Source organism: Monodon monoceros, unplaced genomic scaffold (assembly GCF_005190385.1).
Source record: "Monodon monoceros isolate NGI ecotype Baffin Bay Population unplaced genomic scaffold, NGI_Narwhal_1 Super_Scaffold_11, whole genome shotgun sequence".
Classification (NCBI taxonomy): domain Eukaryota; kingdom Metazoa; phylum Chordata; class Mammalia; order Artiodactyla; family Monodontidae; genus Monodon; species Monodon monoceros.
The window spans coordinates 83542871-83561087 of record NW_021703767.1 but is presented as its reverse complement, the minus strand read 5'-3'; the positions used below and the strand labels follow the sequence as shown (position 1 = coordinate 83561087).

General features: G+C 45.6%; 1 protein-coding gene across 5 annotated transcripts in view; it reads right to left on the bottom strand.

Moving 5' to 3' along the window:
- Positions 1–3953: 3953 nt before the first annotated feature.
- The window catches only part of KLHL6 (kelch like family member 6), a 67067-nt gene continuing 52803 nt past the window's right edge, over positions 3954–18217 (bottom strand). For 3 of the 5 annotated variants that reach the window (XM_029214226.1, XM_029214227.1, XM_029214228.1), the window contains exons 6-7: positions 17686–17899; positions 12118–16328 (exon numbers count right to left, since the gene is read on the bottom strand). In XM_029214226.1, coding sequence (XP_029070059.1) covers positions 16027–16328; positions 17686–17899 — 516 coding nt within the window. In that variant the 3' untranslated portion in view covers positions 12118–16026. Of the gene's footprint in view, positions 4260–12117; positions 16329–17685; positions 17900–18217 lie in introns of those variants that run through there. The other 2 variants (XR_003792318.1, XR_003792317.1) reach the window with 2 other exon arrangements.

Below are 18217 nucleotides of genomic sequence, written 5' to 3'. Positions count from 1 at the left end.
GAGGTTAGAGAGAGAAATACGGTAATGGGGAACCAGACTACATAGGGTTCTGTAGGCCTTTGGGATAACTTTGGTTTTTAGGGACATGATGAGGCATTAGAAGGTTTGAGCACAGAAACGTCATGATCTGACTTAGGTTTTAAACGTATAAAGTCCAAATTTAACCTGGTTTTCTAATAGGAAGTAGTTGAACTTGAATGGATGAATTCATAAATAAAACACCTAGGGAAAATTCCTTTCTGATACTTAATTTTTCTCCCAGCTGTGCGAACTCAATTAGTTCTTAGCTTAGCTAAATCACAGAGGGAAACACTTCTAAAAAGCCTGTCCACGTGGATCTCAACCAGAATGAAGTTGATTTCTCTCCATGTTTCAAAGGCTTTTCTCTGTTGAATCCAATGCCATAGAAATGCATTCGAATTCCATTTAGATGCTGACTGGTTACCAAAAAGCTCCAAAGTTTGAATACTCAGACTGAAAGAACGGTTTTCTTTTCCAAGACTAGTTTGTGTAACTCAGCAATGGAAGTATTTTCACTGCAAGGGAAGGACCATGGCCTGTAATCTGCTTTAGTCACCACTTCCCTGAGCAGAATGTTGGCTGCAGAGATAAGGCTGAGTAAATAATCTTGATGACTCAGTGGAATTGCCTTGTACATCATCCCACCTTCACAGCACCCATGTTAAAGGGTGATTGTGAGGCATAAATGAGGATTAAATCATAGGACACCTAGCATCATGCCTGGCACCTGGTAGATGTTGAATAAAGGGCCCCAGTGCTGACTTATTTGTGTACTTAGGCTGGAAAGGAAGGAACCCCTTTGCTTCTGGCAGTTGTAATCACAGGCCCCTCGGTCCCACAGCTTCTACTTTTCATTTCTGGACCAGGCTTTGCGCTAATTCACTTATCCAGATGTTTCCTGTCTCTTTGTGCAAGAAGTATATAGCTCTGTCCCTTTAGCTGTCATGGCCAGGAGTGAAAACCTGGGCACCCAAAAGAGGTCTCTCTTTGGAGGCAAGCTTCCTTAACTTCACTTAGTTCCCTACATTCACTCTCTTAGATTCTTCATTTGGTTGATGTAGTCATATTTGAAATTCTTACCTCAGAGCTCTTACCTACAAAATGTCCACACGTGAAAATGGTAGCATTTAAACAAAATGAAAGTGACACCTTCTAGTCTGCCTGTGTGGAATGAATAAGATGAAGCTCTTGGCACAGCACCTGATTTAGGGTAAGCTTTCATTCATTGGTACCATCAACTGTTTTTTTCCTCAAAGATAAAACACGTGGGGTTCAGGCCTTCAGACAGGGAAACGGCATACCTCTATTTAGCACTCATTTAGTGCTAGAAAGGGCCCTTAAAAAGTTGTGTATAAAGTGTTTACCTTTCTATTCTTAAAGGAAAAGAAATTTTTTTATAGGAAACCAAAACAAAAATGCAGTTTCCTCACTTTAACCCTGTGCGGGAAGAGCCGCTTCGGAACTAGTGGGATCTAGAGTGGTCCCATCTCGCCATCTAGTGGACATGTGGGGAAAAGCCAAACTTAGAGCCAAATAATTGATCTAGCTATGATTTTGTTTTCCAAGTCCCTAATTCACCGAAAATGTGTTTTCTAATCAGAATAATTTAAAGTCCCTATTAGATTCACTAGTTAAGAGAGTTCATTCAGGACTTCCCTGGTGGCGCGGTGGTTGGGAGTCCTCCTGCCGATTCAGGGGACACGGGTTCGTGCCCCGGTTCGGGAGGATCCCGCATGCCGCGGAGCGGCTGGGCCCGTGAGCCATGGCCGTTGGGCCTGCGCGTCCGGAGCCTGTGCTCCGCAACGGGAGAGGCCACAACAGTGAGAGGCCCGCGTACCACAAAAAAAAAAAAAAAGAGAGAGAGAGTTCATTCAATTTGTAAAGCAAAACGACAACTCTAGTATTTAAACTCTAAGCCGCAAAGCTATATTTCCTAAATTATGTATTAATGAAGAAGTTCCGCTGAGAGAAGAGAGAATGCTCCCCAGGTGTTATCAGCTTGAATTTTCATGGCCCATCATTCCCACTCATCTTGTACTTCTCTACCAACAGACCGTGTTTATTCTGGCATATGGACTGGGAGTGCCCCGGAGACCAGGTCTATGTCTTCCCAACACACTGCTGGACACTGGCTGGGACCAGAGTCGTTCCATTCATTTTCCAAAAACGCAACTGTCTTTTGTAACCAGGTGGATTCTTGGCAAGGACCTGTGTTCTTGGTTTTGTGTGTGTGTGTGTGTGTGTGTGTGTGTGTGTGTGTTTCCTCTCCTTTTATTACTAAGGCTGTTCCTGACAAATATAACCTGCTTCCTCCCCTAGATGTTTATGAAGATTTCCTTTTTGCCTAGGATGAAAACAATGGCAGTCAGATTACCTCCAAAACGAAGTAATAGCAGCATATATGAAGTTGTTCTGAGACCCTCTAGTTAGTGTTACAATTACTATTAACAACAAATATAGCAAGTGCTATTTTTGAGTTCCCAGGCATTGTAAATTATATACATTTTTGCTAATCCTCATAACAATCCTACAAAACAGGCAGTATTATTCCTGTTTTAGAGGTAAGGACACTGATGCTCAGAGAGGTTAAGTGGCTTACCCAAGATCACACAGCCAGTGAGCGAGAGGCAAAGTCAAAACTGCACTCAGGTCTGACTGACTCCAAAGCCCCTGCTCCTACCCCAGGCAATGGGCCTCTCATTCACTCAGGTGCCTGTGACATGCCAGACCCAGAATCTGGGGTCCCCTCAGTGCTGCCACCTCCATAAACCTAAGACTTAGTACCTAAGACTTTTAGTACCACAGAGCCCATGGCCAGTGAATCCAGGAGGCAGGGATTAAATATGGAAATGACAAAGATACAGCAAAAGACTGCCGTGAGCTGCACTTTCCTCCCCTGCACAACTGGGGGACTTTGACTGAGGGACGTTCTCCAAGGCTTGTGGGTCCTAAGAATTCTGGGTTTCTTCCAGGAGCCATGAGGGATACTGGGTGAACAGGGTGTTGTATCTGCTGCCAAGAGCCCGGGGCCCATGGGGGAGACACATGAGGGCTCACCCAGGGCAGATGCAGTTTGCCTCGGAAGAAACTCTCCCTCGAAGGGTCCTGTGAGGAGACTGTGGGTGACCCCGCCACCTCCCACAGCCCCTCTCCTCCTCTGTCTCCAGGATAGAATAGAACAGAATAAAAGAACAGAACAAACAAATAGACTAGAAAGAACAGAACAGAATAGATGAGGACATCACACACCGTAAGCACAATACGGTTCCACAAACGTTGGTTTTAATTCTGTGAATGTATTTCTGTGTGTGCACTGCGCTGGGATGTAAAATTTGCCCCTCCCTGGGTCACACTCTAAGGAGTATGGAAAACCCTGCCCTAGACTAAACTGGAGGCTGGCACAGAGGGGCCCTCGCACACTTGGACACTTCACTTACCTCGAGGAATGGCTGGACCTCGTCCTCACATCTTTCAGTTCCCAGGTTGCCGCCCAGCCCCGCTACCACCCCGGGCTCCTCCCAGCGGGCGGCTCTGGGGCCCCTGGCACCGGGCATTGCCTGGGGCACTGAGGCCACGGCCCCTGCAGACGCAGCTCTTCTATCCACACAGGGGCTGGTCAAGGGCGCAACCGCTCCTGCTCTGTTCCTCCCTAAGAGCTTTCCAGCAAGACCGCCATCCCTCCGTCCTCACTGTCTGCTCCTGGTCCAAGGGGACCCACGCGGGATGGTCGCCCTAAAGAGGTGTCTCGGGGTTACTGCGGGTGCCCCGCAGTCACACCTGGAGGAGGGCGTTGGGAGGCGCCTCCCAGAGCCACTTTCTCCTCCACCCTCCACTCCTTACCCATTCCCCATATATTAGTAATCTTTCGCTGTGTAACAAATTCCCCAAACCTTAGTAGCTTAAAACAACAAACATTTATTATCTCAGTTTCTTTCTTCCACCAGGGATTAAACCCAGGCCACGGCAGTGAAAGTGCCTAGCCTTAACCACTGGACCACCAGGGAACTCCTGTATTATCTCGGTTTCTGGGGGGCAGCTCAGCTAGGCCGTTCTGGCTCAGGGTCTCTCCTGAGAGTCCAGTAAAGCTGTTGGGTGGGGCTGTGATCATCTGAAGCCTTGAGGACTGGAGGGCCACTTCTAAGACAGATCAGTTCATCATGGCTGTTGGCAGGAAGCCCCCAACAAGGATGCTTGAGGGTCCTCAAAACACGGCAGTTGGCTTCCCCAGAGGGAGTGATCTAAGAGAAAGGAAGAGAACCCAATGCCATTTATGACTTAACTCAATTTAAAAATGGACAAAGGATTTGAAGAGCCATTTCCTCAAAGGAGTTATATGAGTGGCCAATAAACATATGAAAAGATGTTCATCGCTAGTCATTAGGGAGATGCAAATCAAAACCATGAGATACCACTTCACACCCACTAGAATGGCTATAATCAAAAAGACAGACAGTAACAAGTGTTGACAAGGATGTGGAGAAACTGGAATCTTTGTTCATTGCTATAGGGAATGTAAAACAGTGCAGTCACTTTGGAAAATAGTTTGGCAGGTTTCTCAGAATGTTAAGCATAGTATTACTATGTGACCCAGCAATTTCATTCCTAGGTTTATACCCAAGAGAAATGAAAATATATGTTCGCCCAGAAACTTGTATAAAAATGTTTGTAGCAGGGCTTCCCTGGTGGCGCAGTGGTTGAGAGTCCGCCTGCCGATGCAGGGGACACGGGTTCATGCCCCGGTCCGGGAGGATCCCACATGCCGCGGAGCGGCTGGACCCGTGTGCCATGGCCGCTGAGCCTGCACGTCTGGAGGCTGTGCTCCGCAACGGGAGAGGCCACAACAGTGAGAGGCCCGCTTACCGCAAAAAAAAAAAAAAAAAAAAAGTTTGTAGCAGCATCATTCATAATAGCCAAAGGTGGAAATAATCTAAATGCTGTTTCCATAAATTAGAATATTTTTCAGCCATTAAAAAGAATGAAACATAGATACACGTTACAACGGATAGGGACCTTGAAAACATGCTAAGTCAAAGAAGCCAGAAAAAAGACCACATATTGTATTATTGCATTTATAAGAAATGTCAAGAATAGGCAAACCTATAGAGGCAGAAAATAGAGTAGCGGTTGTCTAGAGCTGGGGTGGAAATGGCAGTGACTGTAAATGGGCATAAGGTTTCTTTTGGGGGTGATGAAAGTGTTCTACAATTAGATATTGGTGAAGTTTGCACAACTCTGTAAGTATACTTAAAATCATTGAATTCTACACTCAGGTGAATTTTATGGCATGTAAATGACATCACAATAAAGCTATTTTTAAAGGAATGGATGTATTGATACAACAACGATGATGAATCCAAAATAACTGTTGAGTGAAGGAAGCCAGACAAAAAAAGAGTACATGCTGTATGGTTGTGTTTATATAAAGTTCTAGAAAATGCAAACTGCTCCATACTGACAGAAAGCAGGTCATTGGTTGTCTGTACAAGGCGGTGGAGGAATAGCATGGGTGAGAGGCAGAGATTACCAAGGGGCAGGAGAAACTTTGAGGGTGGGTAGTTTTATTATCTTGTTTGTGATGATGGTTTCGTATGCATATGTCAAAACTTATCAAATGGTACCCTTTAAATATATGCAGTTTATTGTATGCTAATTTTACCTCCATAAGGCTTTTCTAATAAATGATTTCACGATAAAGCTCTGATTTGACATTGAAACAAAAAGTTATCATGTATAGAAAAGCAAGGAAACAGAGCAGTGGGACATAAATTTTACGTTAGTGAAATAGATATTCATTAGAGGAAGAATGACCACAATCCCATATTTTCTTGTGAAGCAAGAACAAGTGCTGTAGGACACCTAAGTAAATTATGCTATAATATACTTTGTCACTGAGACTATGCGCTAAAGGGCCACCAATGCAATGCTAAGGAATGCAAGTGAAGGGTGGGCACATGGCCCAATCTCTGAAGATGGAGAAAAGAAATTTCAAAGCAACGAAAGCTGGTTGTGACTGATTCGTGCAATACGAAATCTTATCATTAAGGCATTGTGCCATCTTTCCTTTGCTGGGAGTCACCTAAGGTAAAGATTTGTCTTATTGTCAATAGTGTCTTAGCCTCAATGACCTTGGGATAGAACAGGCCACAGACCCCCTAAGAGCTCAGTCTGAGAGAGGAGGCCTGGTAGGGAACTGGTGGTGGTGGGGGGGTGGCCACAGATTAGAGCTATAGGGCTGGCAGTTCAGACCAGACCTTTCTTTTTTAGGAAAATAAACCCTTGGGAGTCCTTGGCTCTGCCCCATCACCAAGATGTAAGTAAGGAACTTCTTGTCATCTTTTGGCCCCATGTGGAACCTTTAAAAGTGCAGTCTCGTCTTCTGCATGAGAGTCTGTTAGGCTGGAAGTCAACTTAGAGGTCATCTCCAACCCCTCGCTGCTGCGTTTTTTGGGCAAAGGTCTCTGTCCTCGCACAGATCACACAGTGAGTTAGTAATACCTATTTCTAGATTTTTCAGAGTGACTCTAGAATTGTGATTTGCATGATCTAAAATCCTCGAATCCTAGAAGCATGGAGTTACGTGGGTCCCATGTCATCACTGCAGCTGTAGTGGACATAGCAGAAGCAGCATCAGCTGGGGAGACCCACAGACAGGTGTCTAGCCCTGATGCTGGGAAAGCACTCAACATCTGTGAGCCTCAGTTTTCTCATCCATAAAGCATCAATTTACTTCATAGAGTTGGTGCAAAGATTAAACAAGATAGTGTATGTCAGAGGCTGCAAACTCAAATGCCTTTGGGGGCCAATCAGGCCAGTGGAGTCTGGCAAACTGGAAAGCACAGCCCCTTTCTCAAAGGAACTTCCCCTACTCTGTTCTGACCAGTTGTTATGTAGGAATATGGCCCCAGTGTTGCCAATTTTAAAAAAAACATTGCACAGTCCAAAGAAAAGATAGTTTTTATCGTTCAAATTCTGATATGTGTAAAGTATCAAGGAAGCGATCAATATGGTGGTGGTAATGGTTGGGTGGCAGCTTCTCAGGAACTCCCCAGCCCCAGCCCTGCCCTATACAGTATTCCTGGCAGGCGATGAAGTAGCAACATTCTTTGAGTGTTCATTTGTGTGCCCAGCTCTATGGAAGGTGCCCTAGATACAAAGACCAGCAGAAAAACGGCCCCTATTACAACCCTCCCTTGGAGGCAGGGAGGTTGGTGACAATGTTACAGCCTAGTCTAACCCACCATGTCTCCAGCCTTGGTTCCTACTGAAAATTTCAGCCATCTTCTAGGAAGATACATTCTCTAAAATCATCTAGAAATAACACTTCTGGCACCTAATTTCTAGTTCCCATCTGAACTGCTACACATTTTACCTATGTTTTTAAAATGGTTTGTTGGTTTGAACTTAACCACTAAGGATGTTTATTAGTTTTTTGTTTTTATTTTTTTGTATTGTGCTGAATCTCGGTCCACATTATTTTCGGATACTCATAAGAGGTTTTACAAAATCATCTAGGCTTCCTACAGATCACTGCCTTTAAAAGTTCTGGCTTTCATCCCCCTTGTACCACCTACCAATATCACCAGTGATGGTCTCATTTTCACCAGATGCCCATGAACCTGAGTGCTGCCGTTTCCATTTATACAGGGAATTATAGATAATTATTTGAGAGGCTTTCCCCAAATCCCCCGGGGCTCGTGTGACCAGGCAGTTGGGAGAGTCAACCCCATCCCACCATGATGAGAGTGCCCAGGGCAGGGTCAGAAAGACCAAGGTTTTGGAGAAAGCTCAATGTTTGTTGGGTTCACGAAAAACTTGCTTTCAGCAGTCCCTAGCTACTAATTGCCACTGTGAATGTAGCCAACTTGAATTTGTAAACTATGTAACGTTTGTGAATCTGTATCATTTCTGAACTTGTCTTATGCCCTGTCATCTTCCTCTGATCACAGGCAAAGTTCCTTTTTTTAAAAAAATTTATTTATTTAAAATTTTTGGCTGCATCAGGTCTTCGTTGTTCCGCATGGGCTTTCTCTAGTTGCAGAGAGCAGGGGTTACTCTTCGTTGTGGTGAACAGGCTTCTCTCACTGCAGTGGCTTCTCTTGTTGTGGAGCACAGGCTCTAGGGACATGGGCTTCAGTAGTTGTGGCACACCGGCTCAGTAGTTGTGGCTCACAGGCTCTAGAGTGGGATCTTCCCGGACCAGGGATCGAACCCGTGACCCCTGCATTGGCAGGCAGACTCTTAACCACTGTGCCACCAGGGAAGTCCACAGGCAAAGTTCTTACAGTGGCCTTGAGACTCCTTACCGTCACTCGGAATTCACTCCAGCCACCAAGACCTTTTTACTGTTCCTGAGTAAACTGAGCCTCCTGCCTTAGGGCCTTTGCTTTGGCTATTCCCTCTACCTGGAATATGCTTCCCCCAGATACTCTCTTCACTCAAGTTTCTACTTAACTGTCTCTTTATCAGAAAGGGCATCTGCTCACCCTCTTTAAAGTAGCATGCATATACTTAACCCTGCTTTACTCCTTTTCAAGCATCTTTACTGCTTGACATTATATTATATACTTGTTTGGTTGTTGCCTGTCTCTACTAGAATGTTAGCTCATGAGAGCAGGGACTTTTGTTTTGTTCGTGGATGTGGAGCCCTGGTACCTAGAATCCTGCCTGGCACATATTAAGTACTCAATCAATATTTGTTGCACTGTTTCACAAAGACTCACTCCATTACTTCCTTCACTAATGTCTACTTATGACTCAGCCAGAACAAAGTCTAACAAAGTCTAATGTATTGTTTTTCCCCCGGGTTTCTATAGTGATCTTTTCTGGGAATGCAACATTCTACTAGGATGCACTTTGATAATTAAAAATTCCAGAATTTCTACCTAGACTAATTTTATCACTCTTCTATAACTATTTATGGCTCTGTCCATATTTCTGGGAAATTACTCATTAGATGCTCCTATTACTATATTTTAATTATGAAAGGATAGAATTTTACCCACAAAAATTCTGTTTGTCTAAGGTCAGACTCACAGGTTTCTTTGTGCAGTCAAATTTTTCCCTCTGGTTTCTACTGTAAGCGTTAAACTAAGGTTTGCCCCTCCTCTCCCCACGCCCCTGCCCTGTCTTTGCCCAGGTCTGCACCCTCCATCCTTGTATTTTTCAAGTATAGGTTGTGACTTGTGACTCATGGCGGGTGATGAAATTAATTTAGTGGGATGTGAACAGCAATTTTAAGAAAAAATATAACAAGATAGAAAATATTGAAAATGTTTTCATTTTGAAACTGTGGGACATAGTCCGAATAGTTTGAGAGCACTGCTTGGGCCTACATAGGTTGAAAGAAGTTTTAGCCTATTCTTCTCTTTAGTTGTCTTCAGAATATTCTAGAAGAAGGGTACATGTCGGGTTGTAGAAAATGGTCAGTTCTCTTTTAAAACATCCTCAGCAGCAGTACAAGCGGTGGGTACACCTGTTTCTTTAATGTATCTGCTTCATAAAGCAACTGTACCTGGAGCACTGAGACACATGCCTTATTTGCATGAACACTCCATCCAAACCCCTGCATTAAGAAACTTGACCAACCCTTGCATGGCTGCCGGCAGCCTAAGGCCATATCCTGGGGTGACCCAGCTCTCCTTTTGAGTTTCTGTCAGGAAAAGCTCAAGGCTCTCACAAGAATTTACCATTCATTCTAGCCAACACCTAATAATAGGCCCCGACCTCCCTTTCTTAGAGCATTAACTTTTTTTTTTTTAATATTTATCTATTTATTTTGGCTGCACCGGATCTAGTTCCCCGACCAGGGATCGAACCCAGACCCCCTGCGTTGGAAGCGTGGAGGCTTACCCACTGGACCCACCAGGGAAGTCCCAGAGCATTTACTAAAGAGGGCTTACAATTGTAAATCCTCCCTCTGTCCCTTTTAGATAAATATCTATGTATCTCCTACAACCCAGGAGTGTCTTTCTCAAGGTCCTGAAGCCATTCTTTTGAAGTGTAATTATCAGGAAGGACAGGGCCTCTGTCTCCCAGTTTTGTGGGAAGAGAGTATCTAACTCCATGGTTGCCAGCCAGCAGAGGCAGCTGCCTTAATCACATTTACAACGACCAACACTTTGTGCTTTCTCCCTTCCCTGACTCTACTTGAGCCCCCACTGGTTCCCAGTCCCCACCCCTCACCCTCCCTTTAAATCACCCAGTCACCTCTGCTCAGATCATAGTAAGATTCAGCCCGTTCCCCTACTGTCAGTGGTTACTGAATAAAATGTTTGCACCACTTTAACCAACGTCCAGCTTTGTTTACCTTTGACAGCATGTATGCACGCACACACCCCCCTCCTGAGGACAAACACTGCTTCTCAGAAATAGCTGAATCCTGTCGTCTTCATTATCCACCGCATTATTTCTGTGCTTATTTCCCTATCTCACCTCTAAGTCATCAGTAAAGTCTCACTTAACTGTTCCAGCCTGGCCTGTGCTGTCCTTTGGGAAATTAGATAAAGAGTCATGTACAGGACTCTTCCTCTTTAGGAGGAAGAGTGGGGATTATAAGATACAACTATCTGTCCCCACTGGGAGTTTCTCCCTCTACCAGCAAACCTGGAGGAACTGGGTTAGTTTTAGTAAAGGGAGCAGGAAAGTTTCCTTACAGAGAAACCTTCCTAACGAATTTGTAGCCAAGAAGTCCTATATCCTCTTTTGCTCTTTCTCCAAACTTGAGAAATCAAGAGGCCCTAGGGACACTATGGTGTTGGGGTAGCTAGAGGTCAAGACAAAGAGGGTAGTGGGGTTTCTGTGTTTGGAGACCACAGGAGAGGCAGCAGGTAAGGAACCCAGGCAGATAATCGGGGATGGGGCATGCGTGGGTGTCAAGGTCATGGGGGGCATGCAGGAATCAATAACAAAGGAGACATCTGAGCATGCAAGAAGAAAAGGAAAATCCCCAGGTGTTAGAAACGAATGTGCAAGTAAAAACCAGAGTGACTGGTCATCGGGCAGGCTGATACTGGGCAGCTTGGGGGTGGGTGGGACCAGACCCAAATTAGCCCCCATCACCAAGGATCTTCATTGTGGCAGCATACAGGAAGAGAAAATGAGGCATAAGCCCACCGGAGGAGGCGATGGGGACTGAGATCCTATATAAAGGCAAAATCTCCAGGGAGAAGGAGGCCGGTCCAGGGGAAGCCACAAACCAGCAGAGAGCACCAAGAGCAGGAAGAGGCACCAAGGAAAGCCAGGCAGATGCCAGGCCCTGGCCGAGCTGTCCAGGCAGCAGATTACCACTCAGATCCAGCAGGGAAATTGGAGGGCTCAGCAGTGAAGTTAAGGTCAAAACCCCATTTTGACTCTCAGCTGGTGCACCGGCTCTCTGATCTACGGTCCAGGATTAACTCCAGAGCGCTTCCAACCAGTGAGATGGGGCTGTGTTTCCCAAGATTGTCCGCCCAGAATCCCTAAGACTGAGAAGCAAGAACTTCTGTCTCTAGGGAGGCACAGGGGGAATGCTCTAAAGCTATTCATGTGACCCCACATTTCTTTAAAGCCTCAGGTTTTCCTTTTCAATTGCATAGGACCTTTGCATTGAAATCCAAAACAAACTAAATGATGACACGTTTACCAGTGCTTGAGAGTCACAGCTCTCTGGCTCATATGCCCAGTTCCACGTGCTCTGGTTTGAGAAGCACGCGTCAGTTAGGGCTTCAGGGACAACACAGTGACATTGGTGGAGGCAGGGCTGCCAAGTCAGACCAGAAACCAGAAACCTAGAGGGGGCCCTCCTGCAGGAAGGTGTCAGGCCAGGCAGGATGAGGGTCACAGTTTGCAAACGGATTGGTAAATGCTGGCTCGGAGTGGCGATGAGGCATTAGGGAAGGAAAAGCTGTCTAGTTTTTTGCCGTTCTGTAAACCAAATCTGATTAATTTTAGCCTATGAGTTTATCTAAACCCTCTTGAATCAACCGAAATGTTTCAAATTTCCCCTCCTAAATTAATTTCTATTCGGATACCACTTACTCATATCAACCAAAACAAGCAAAAAAAAAAAAAATTCAGCCAGTGATTGTACACAACATATACTTAACCACTCCATACATATTTTACTGAATAAATAAAAACTTTATTTGTATTTTTACCTATAAACAATATCTTTAGTTTGATCACTTAAAAAGAAAATACAACCTCATGTAACCAAAATGCTTAAAGGATTTGGTTAACTAAGTGTTGATATTTTTATCTCTAAATATGAAAATCTGACCTGTCAGAACTGGTTTTGCAGTAGCCATGTTTGAGATATTTGTGGATTTCCATGAAGGATGACTCTTCAAATTAAAAGATCTCATACAACACCCAGATCAGATACTAAGGGAAAAAAGGATTTTGCAACCCCAAGTTAGGACTTTATATAAGAAATTCCAGTGGTGTTTACCCACTTTGAAAATTTTACTGAGTACTTTCTTTTTCAAAATCAAGTAGGATAAGTGAATAACAGCAGTACCTCAAGGGCTTTTATAAATAGCAAAGCTACACTTTCATAGCTATAAGCGAATATTTGCATTTCCCTGAGAGCACAGTTTCTTTCAGTTCAAGAGCTCTGTGTGCCTGTGTGTCTGCGTGTTTCCTGAAGCCAGTGTATGCAGAATGTGATGAAAGCTAAGAAGAGAACATTTAATCTGTTGATGTTTGGGTGAGCTTAGCTCCCCATCCATTTCAGATCAGCCTTGGCAACTGGGGCCCCTTAACCTCCCCAACAGATTCCACCTCATCAGAGCCTCTGGGCCTCACTCTCTCTTGGTCCAGAATGATAAGAGACCCAGCCAAGCAGCTCAGAGGCCGCACAGCAAATGGGTCTGACGGCTGGTCCTGCTCTAACTTTGTCTCACTTCTAAGAAGTGGGCTTCCTCCTGGAACCCACTTGCCTGGAACCCCTGGTTCCTTATTCTCCCCTCACACTTCCTGAAAATGGAGTCGTGCTCACAAACTCCAGGGTCCCTGACATCATTTTCTAGACCTGCGTCCTTAAACCTGACTTTGTCCTCTTCCTACCTCATCCTCTTCCTCCCAGTCAGGGGTACTCTATCCACTCATGGGACCCGCCTCAAGATCCAGCCTGCTGTGCTAGGACATCCTACACACCCTGCCTGAGTCCTAGGGCCCTTTGTCTCTGGCTCATCTGGCACCGACCTGCCTCGTCCCCCTGTTGGTGGTATGGCTTATGAGAGTTAACTTCCTGCAAACTTGATTTTTGTTTGTTTGTTTGTTCATCTCAGAATGGAAGTTAGAGTTTAAGAGATTCCATCCCTGGCTACTGCCTAGAGACTTAAATCCTGATGATATAAAGTTTCCCCAAAATGACTTGAAATTCATTATGTCCCTAAAAGTTACAGACCGGCAGCTTCAAGTGCAGAACTCTGGATCTTCTTAGTAGGTGTCTCTGTCCGCCAACCCATGCCGTTATTGAGAACCCTTGCATTGAGAACCAGATTTATAACACAGAGATCCTAAATCCTCAGTTTCCCGGCATAGGGTTAACCTGCTGAAAATCTGGGCTCAAAGTTTGCCAGTTGCTCTTATCAAAGGACCACCAGGACAAAGAGAACACTCTTTCTTGAGGGGAGGCTCTCTGCATTGCCAATGATGCTGTCATTGAACTTCCTCTTTGAAAGTCCTTTCCTGAAGTTGTCTTTGAAATACGACTGATAGCTCCTATAGCCCAGATAGTGGTTTCTGAAGGCGATCTCAAAGAAAAACAAATATGTAAACAATGGCCACATCATTGACCAAAGAGCACAGCTTCCCAAGGAGATCACTTGGAAGGGCAATAAAGACCTGGATGCAACCTCATAACTTCATATACGTCTCATTTTCTCTAACTTGATGAAAAGAAAAATTATAATATTGACCAAGTGGCCTGTTTACCTGTTTATCGAGTGTTTCTAGGGTGGGGATTGGTCTTGCTCTTTGGAGTCCCCAAGGCTTTGCCAAACAAAAATTTCCTGGAATGTTTGCTGAATTGAAGTAGATTAAATTGTTTCAGCTGAGAGCTTCATTAAGGTTATCAGTGTTTGTAAGTGAGGTATGTGTTCTAAATTCCCACAAACATGTTCGTATTTTCCCATCTCACTTTTCACAGCAAGGAGCTGAACTCTAAGCCACAGAGCTTTTCAAACACCAACACGCATTTATATTTATCCTCAATGATCTAAGTATAAATAGAAATCTCAGCTGTAATTTTCCAAGTCTTTTTATATGCTTTGAACTGTAGCTCCTTCTAACCATCACTTTTCTATGAAAGTTAAATTCACCATCAACGGTTAATACCTTCCCAAACTGCTGAGAAGTACAAGCACACAATGGCACATCTGACATGAAATAAAACTCTCTAAAGAGATTTGAAATATATGATGAAAATAAAGGACATTAAGTAATGCAGTTACTATGTTGTTACCACTGTTGTTGCTGTTGTTGTTTTTTTTTTTTTTGGCTGCGTTGGGTCTCTGTTGCTGCGCGCGGGCTTTTTCTCTAGTTGGGGCGAGCAGGGGCTACTCTTCATTGCAGTGCGCGGGCTTCTCATTGCGGTGGCTTCTCTTGTTGCGGAGCATGGGCTCTAGGCGCATGGACTTCAGTAGTTGTGGCACACGGGCTTAGCTGCTCCGCGGCATGTGGGGTGTCTCCGGACCAGGGCTCGAACCCACGTCCCCTGCATTGGCAGGCGTATTCTTAACCACTGCGCCACCAGGGAAGCCCCTGTTACTGCCTTTTAAGTACAGCACATGAAACAGGATCTCTTAATCTGTGTCCCCAATTTGGGGATTAGAATGAATTTCCAGTGAGCTCCTATGAAAGCTCCATCTCTTAGAGTGAAGAACAGACGCTGTTCTTTGAGTCAAAACTATGCCAAGCTGATCCAAAAACCAAATAGAAGGGATTAAAAGGGTCCTGAAAACGAAGGTTCCAGGAGGGTGGGGTCACAGGGACATGGACCCAAATCACTGTCTAAAAAGTAGAAAGTGTGCTGTCAAGAAGAGCCAGTCATTCAACAGTGGCCAGCAATGCAAGGATGTTTACACTGAAGAAACAAAACCAAAGACAACCCTCCCCCCGCCCCGGAAAAACAAAACGGGTATTCTGAGTCTCTGCAAAAACCTCTTCTACATTGCAATACAACTGTTGGACATTAAGAGGCTAGGGCACTGGGCTGTGCTGAAGGTACAGTTCTGTCCAGCCATGACAGTTCCAGTCCACAATGGGCCTCCTGTGATCATAAAAAATAGAGGGGAGGACAGAAGTCTTTTACATTTTTCATAGCAAACAGGTCCTCCCAGACCCATCTCCCCAGAACTGTCAGATGGAACAACCTATGAGATGCTCTTGACAAGGGGCCCAAGGTTTCCACACCAAAGATCCCAAATGGTTTAAATATAAGGGAAAGAAGAAAAGAAAAAAAGAAGCACCTTTATTTCCCTGCCTTGCTGAGTGAATCCTTTAGCAAACTTGTCAGAACAAAAATGAGCTGTTTTGTGTTTTTCATGTTCTGAGATAGACAACATGACAGAACCTACACTAACTTTGAAATTGGAAGACCTGGGTTTAGACTCCTGGTTTAGCTAACTTGTAATCTGACTGACCTGGGGCAAATCACTTAGTCTCTCTTAAACTCGGTTTTCTCACCTGTAGAATGGGAGTAATAAAATCCAGTCACCAGGTCATTTGACGGTTAAAGGAATTGGTATACAAAAGTGCCCGGTATCGAACCTGGCATGGGACAGGTGTGTCTTGAATGTCAAGTATTATTCTTCTTTCCTCCTGAGGTAGGTCTCACAGACAGTCCTGGCTGGTCTCAAGTCCCAAAGCTGTGACTTCCAAGGAGCCGCCATGGGGAGCTGCGGTGAACCCCTGATGTATGCACAGCCTGTAAGTCAAGCTCCGCTAGCTGCTTTAGAGGGACCGATGCGGGCGAGAGGGAGGAGGGCTCCCCGCGTGGCTCCGCCCTCCGCGCTCCTGCAGTCAGACCGACACAGCTCCAGGCACGATCCTCCGAATATGGGTGTACGACTTCCTGATGGTGACACTGCCGTGGTGCGACACCCCCCGGGGCAGGACGCACTCCTCCGTCAGTTTCTGGGCCTCGGGGTCCCAGCACAGCACCGTGGCGATGACCTCGTTCTTCTCGTCCCGCCCCCCAGTGATGTAGAGCCGGTTGTTGCAGGGCGCGATGCCGCAGCTGGCCCTCTCGTGGCTGAGCTGGGTCACCAGGCACCAGCTGTCCTCCAGAGGGCTGTAGGCGTACAGCGCTCTCATGGCCCCTCCTGAAGAGGAAAGGAAACACCGTGGGCATCTCACTGTTTTCTGGTTTTCTTCCCCATTAACCACTAAACTCCTACTCCTGGTTAGGTCAAGTCTACCATCTTGCCAATAGAAAGAGCAAATTCACGGCTCTGCTCTCCAGAAAGCCAGAATGGATAACTAGGGGCAGCAAGTCTCATGCTGGAAACACTTCATAGCCCTTTAAACTCTGCAGCCCGGTGCTAATCAGGTTCTGAAGGACGCCTGTCTTCACATGGCTGCCAAAATGTACCACAAAGACTGCTTCCTGGAAGAAATACCACCTGGTGCATCAGATAGGCCCGGCTCATAATCCCAGCTCTGCCACTTTTGGATCTGTAACCATGAGCACCAAGACCACGGTGGTGATAAGAAATCAGAAGGACCATGCACATAAAGCACCTGGCGGAAGGCCTGGTGCATAGGAGTCTTGCGTTGTATTGATCTACATGGCAGTGACTAGAGGTGGTGGCATCTCTAGACTGAGCATGACCTGGGACACCAGCCCAAGTTACCCATCTTGAGATTAGACCTCTGGGGCAGAGTCACGAGTCTGACCATAAAGACACAGGAAACCTGAAGCAAGGGAGAGAAGGGGTTTTGCCTTAATCCGTTCCCATATTTTGCATTCAGGAAGCCTTCTCTGATTAGCTCTCATTTGCTGGAATTATTTATTTTTGGTATTTCCTTGATCAGTCGTTCTCAATCCTGGCTGTACATTAAAATCACCTGCACATTAAAAACACCTGACACTGTGGCCAGCGTCCTCCTTCTCCTTCTGATATTATTGGTCTGCACAAGCCCCAGCTACCCATATTTTTGGGAAAAGCTCCATAGATGACTCTAATGAATAGTCAGGGTTGAGATCCATCACCCTTAACAATTACATGCCAACTGTGGCCTGGCTAGTCAGGCTTTCCTTCCAGCTAAATGCAACTGTTCAGAGCCCCCAAAGCAAGTCGGAAGAATAAAATTCCCATGAATACAGAATAAGAAATAAAGATAGCTACCATTTATTGGGCACTTATACGGTGCATATTTCAATTTCTGTGCATTGCTAATGCTTACAACACACTTTGCTCCCAAAGCAATTTCTTGCTCCTCCCCTGGGCACCATTGTCCATCTGTCTTGTATGTCTCCTAAATGGGGGCTGTTTCTGTCTCCAGAACTGCAAGGTAAATTCCACCAAGGTCTGGACCAATCCCATCTTCTCTTCTTTTCAACCCCACCCACATCACCCAGGAACTCAAGAATTCCCAGGAGGGTCTCATGTGCTCTACCTGCAGGGCTGCAGGTGTAGGGGACCCTACACTTAAATAAGAAGCCATTTGCTCACTTACCAACCACATAGATACGGTCCCGGAAACTCACTGCATTGATGCATTTAGCCTCTACTGGCATGGTCGACTTTAAATTCCACTTATTGGTTGAAGGGTCGTAACACTGAGTCTTGTCCGTGGCCAGTTTCCCATTGGGCCCTCCCCCAATCACATAGAGCTTCTTCTTATGGCTGGTGGCTGCGAAGGAACTGACATGGATAAGGAGGGGTGCAGCCTGCAGAGACACAGGGCACCGGGAGAAGCTGTCAGTGACACTGCCCAGATTGCTGCAATGGCTCACAGGACACAGGCCAGGAGCCAGGGGACACAAGTCCGGGAATCCTTTGCCTGAAGTCACAAGGCCTGTGGGCCTGACTCCCCTGAGACACAGAGAGGATCAAAGCGTACATTTCCCACCCTCCCGCCAGGCTCCAGATGTTTCTAGCCTGTTTCTCCCAGAGTTCAGTTCTCAGGGCAGGAGGGGTGTACAGGAATAAGTGTTTATACAGATGAAACCAGCCAATGTTGGAGGAGAATGCTTTCTCAGGCATGC